The 4,775-nt window shown below is 40.3% G+C and overlaps 1 protein-coding gene across 6 annotated transcripts in view; it reads right to left on the reverse strand.

The window, feature by feature from the left end:
- Positions 1-4,201, reverse strand: part of fnbp1a (formin binding protein 1a) — a 35,030-nt gene extending 30,829 nt beyond the window's left edge. For all 6 annotated transcript variants that reach the window (XM_053504868.1, XM_053504870.1, XM_053504869.1 and 3 more), the window contains exons 1-2: positions 3,973-4,201; positions 300-415 (exon numbers count right to left, since the gene is read on the reverse strand). In XM_053504868.1, the coding sequence (XP_053360843.1) occupies positions 300-415; positions 3,973-4,047 (191 nt within the window). In that variant the 5' untranslated portion in view covers positions 4,048-4,201. The remainder of the gene's footprint in view (positions 1-299; positions 416-3,972) is intronic.
- Positions 4,202-4,775: the final 574 nt, after the last annotated feature.

The raw sequence follows: 4,775 nt of genomic DNA on the forward strand, positions 1-4,775 counted from the left end.
TTAATATTGGTAATATACTGTATTTGGATGGCTGGAACTGCATTTACATTATTTCCTATGAGAAAATGTGTTTCGCAATATGAATTTTTTTTACCTCTGAAACAGATTAAATGTCAAGGTACCATTTTTTTTTTGGTTAGTATTTCTCTTTATTACAACTTTTTACAACGAAAGGTTTAGTAGTAGTTTTTAGTTTCCCCGTGGCTGTCAGATTTTTCATGTCCTCACTCGGCAAGCTGAAAAATGAAATCTTGCATGCTGAGAAAAAGTGTTTGCAGTGACATACGATATTCCAATACCTTATTTGCTTGGCATAGCTCAGCTCGATTTCGGATCTCTCCTTGACAAACTTGGTGTAGCGCTCCACAAACTCGATGCCCCACTGTGTGTGCTTCTCCAAGTTATCAAACTGATCCTGAGGAAGAGGAAAAGAGAGAAGAATGTCTGACAGCTGAAGATTCCCCTCATCCAAGAATATTACACACAAACTAAAAATGCATGAAAAATGGATAAGAACCTACTGTATGATTAACCTAGATGAACTTTGTTTATAAACATTTTTAAGTGAAGAAATACACTGCGGTAAAAAAATTGCACTGTAGAAGGTCAGTTATCTCAATAAAAGGTTGAGTATTACTGCATATAATTCTAGGAAAATAAGAAATTTAAGTTTACATTGAATTTTTTTTCAGTACCACTATTTCCTAATTCGAAAGTATGAGAAAAATCAACAAGCTTTGGTTCAGCTTGCTTGAAAAGGGTATTAGGTCATGGCTCTCTTTTTAGGTCTACTCCACAGTGTAGTCATATTATATTAAGCTAAATGATTATTCTCTGCCCAAAGTTTGACCGCCTCACTATAATATAATATAATAACAGTATCATGTGTGCTATTAGAGCGGCGAAAAGGTACAACAGTTGGCGTGTTTCGTATGAACCCCTCGTATGGTCCAACAACATACTGTGTGTGTATGGTGCTTTGCAATGGATTGCCATCTCAGAAAACGTGTCCTTCCACCTCGTACCCTGTGCTTACACAGGACAGGCTCAGGATTCACTGCGACCATGACCAGGATAAATCATTTACTAAAATGAATGGCCGAGTCTGTGCTATTACACGAATAAACCACCAGCCTGTGTGTGTGTGTGTGTGTGTGTGTGTGAGTGTGGACATGAGTAAATGTGTTCGCTGTTGTGTGTGAAAGCCGCCACCTCATCATTTCTCAGCATGACTAGTGTGCTAAGTGCTCACTCCAGATCATGCAGTTGCCCAATAAGGCTCAATGGTGCACACTAGACAGCTAAGACAGTTAAATAGCAACGAAGCACACTTTTTACTGTTCATCCCATAGTTGATTCTGTACACCAGATTTTGAATCAGCTAAGTGTTTTGCAACTTCAGCACATATCAGAAGAAGCAATTAGATAAAACTGAGGCTGTTTGCTAAAGCAGGACGTAATGGGACAGAGATCATTACACAATATACATAAAACAGTATAGGAAAAAAGACTTTACAGACAAATTAAACACTCCGCTTGAAATATTTTGACAACCCATTCAGCTAGGCCCTTGGAGGTAAACCTTAAAGTGTCTATGTAGAACAGACGGTTCCATGTTGAATAAAAAAAAAAATTAATTAAAAAGAAAATCGTATTAAATTTAATGTATTTAATATGCCGCTATATCAATTTATCCTGTAATGAGGGTGCCAATTTATTGCAGAGCACATATAACACAAATACACAAATAAACACACACAACAAGAAATTTGGGAACACCAGTTAACCCTATTGTCTGTGGACTGTGGGAGGAAACCAGAGTACCCAGAGGAAACCCACCAAGCACAAGGAGAACACGCAAACTCCATGGACACAGACCCCAAGGTGAAAATCTAATCCGAACCCTGGAGGTGCAAGGCAACAGTTCTAACCACAAAGCCACCATGCCGCCATCCCAATATATATTAGAGAGAAATAAATATAATAAAATACATTGGATAGTTTCTGGAAAATAAATCGCCTTCTGATTAAAAAAAAAAAAAACGCTTATCTTTACCTTGGATATGATCTGAGTGAAAATTAAAAGTTTTTCTCTGGTTTGTAAGATAGTTTGAAGTACTTCGATTTTTTAATAGATTGAACTTTGGAACAATCGCCGTGAGAGAAACATCATATTGTTGGGCTCGTATGGTTCTGAATGGGCTTCGGGTAGAGAGTAGACACTGATGTAGACTCAGAACAATGGTTTCCCAAAAGCAATAAAGCAGAGAACCAATAGACTTCATGTTTTTTTTTTTTTTAAAGCATGTTTTTAGACAAAAGAAACAATTATCAGATAAGCTACATTCTACAAAGGAACACTTCTCAGGAACCAATTCCGGTAAATCTGTCCCATAAACTTTTCCAAGGTCTTCTTATTTAGAAGTGATGCAGGTTTGGACTATCCTCAGCTTAGATACAGTGCGTACCAATGCTGTCTAGTCTGTAGCTTTCAGGAACAATGTTTCCATTGGTACACAGTATTATACTCCCAAAAGCCCTGAAAGACATTTAATGTTTTTCAATTGCAAAAAAAAAAAGACTTTGAGAAACAATGTCCAATTCTTGCATACCATCGCAGTGTGTCTCATATCTGAGGTTGGGGGAATGCTAGGATTTTGGACTAAATGTAAACAGAGACAACATGTAGCCCATAGTTGTTGTTGTTTGTCTTTCGGCAGCTCCCGTCGATGGGTCACCACATGAGTTGGACCATCCAATCAACACAACAACTTCCGCACAGGTTTTATTTCGGATGCCCACTCAAGCCCAGTGGCTGGGGATTGAACCTCGGCCTTCTGAATGGTAGGTGAGAAACCTACCACTGAGCCACCAATGCCAACATGTGGCCTAAAGAAGATGCAGAAAGATGCAGAAACTCTCCTGAATCCTTGTCAATATACTAGTCAGAATAGTATTGACTGAAAGAAGAATGATAGGACTGACAAGGGAGCCTGTGTTCCCAAAGACCATACTATTATCATATTGTACTATCATGCTTGTCACATTATCATAAAAAGACCATAAGCTTGATTCTCTTCTATCTTAAAACTCATGCAGATTTTGTGATCCTGATGATCACACACTCATCATCTATACCACTTTCTCCTGTATATAGGTTTGCAGGGGGCCTGAAGTCCATCTGAGGAGACTTAGGGCACGTGGCGGGGTGTACTCTGGACGGGGTGCCAATCCATCTCAGCACACACACACACAACTGGAACGCCAATTAGCCTAATCTGCATGCCTTTGGACTGTGAGAGGAAACCAGAGTACCTGAAGGAACTCCATCAAACATGGGAAGACCATGCATACCCCATGCACACAGACCAAGAGGCGGGAATCAAACCACTACCTTGGAGGTGTAAGGCAGCAGGGCTAACCACTATGATCTAAATGCAGAGCTTGTGAGTTGATTAATCACAAATATGCCCTGCACTGATATCAGACATTGCAGTGTTGCAATGGATCAGACCTTTCCCTAGATAATCAGCTGATGTGATGCAGAATAAATAGCTGATAGAAAATGGCATGCACGTGCCAGAACTACAGTATGAGCAGTACGTATAGAAATGTCTCGTGCCCTTTGCAGGCGGTCAGGACCAGCATTAACGGCGGATTACTGTACAGTGGGGTGAGCCTGCGCGATGGCTAATACGTGTATAAAAAAAGGACCGGACACGAAAGATTTGACTGCGTGTAAACTACTCGTAACAAGCATTTTGTTTCGACGCAGGTGGACAAAACGGACGGAACCGCGCGCGCCGCATACACGCACGCACGAATCCTGTAAAAATGGGCGGAGCGCTGACTGACCCAGCATTAGCACGGACTCCTGACACACCTGCTGATTACTGATGCACGCGTTGATTTTTAAGATTTCTGACCCCTGTCATGATGCATGATGATCTTTGACAGATATTTGGCACGTACCCAGAGCTCGGTGCCCCAGCTGCAGCTCAGGGATTCGGGGCAATTCCTTCGTGATAATCCTCTGCTCGAATGCATGGCGTGGTGGCTTCTGAAGATATCACTAATGTAATGTTTAAAGAAAAAAAATACTGATCCCGAGGTTTTAAAAATATACCGTCAAGGGTGTAAACCTCGATCGGTTATGAGAGATCCGCTTTCACCTCCGCATGCTGCCAGTTCCAGGCGATCAGCCTCGGCCGTCTCTCTCTCTCCCTCTCTCACTCTCTGCACCCTGCATTCATTCAGTCAACCGCTTGGGACAGCGCGCACAAGCACACACACACACACACGCTCCCGAATGATGCTGATCGAGTTATTCAATAAACTCACAAAAAATAGTGTAAAGCACCAGCATAAGCGCAACGGTTTTAACTGTTTCTAACTTCTTTAACGGTTTTCTTTTTTTTTTTTTTGGTTTTCCTTTATATTTGGTAAAATATTTTAGAATTTAGACTATCATCAATATACGTTAAAACATTTTGTTACAAAAAACAACATTTAATAAATATTTTTATTTTATTTAAAACATTTAATCGAAATGTTTACATATTACATTATTTCTCCATGCCTTTATTTTGACATCATGCGCAGTTGTGTTCCAAATAGATCTCACTGTAAAACAAAGTACACTATATTACGTCTGAAAAATTCGCGTTTCACATCCTGAATAGTGCGCGTATAGATTTAACACGGCGCAATTTGGAACGCATTCCAAATAAAGGGTGCGTACGAAAGGCTGAGGAGAATTTCCTCTTGGTAACCAG

The sequence above is a fragment of the Clarias gariepinus genome, chromosome 9, assembly GCF_024256425.1.
Source record: "Clarias gariepinus isolate MV-2021 ecotype Netherlands chromosome 9, CGAR_prim_01v2, whole genome shotgun sequence".
NCBI classification, from domain to species: Eukaryota; Metazoa; Chordata; class Actinopteri; order Siluriformes; family Clariidae; genus Clarias; species Clarias gariepinus.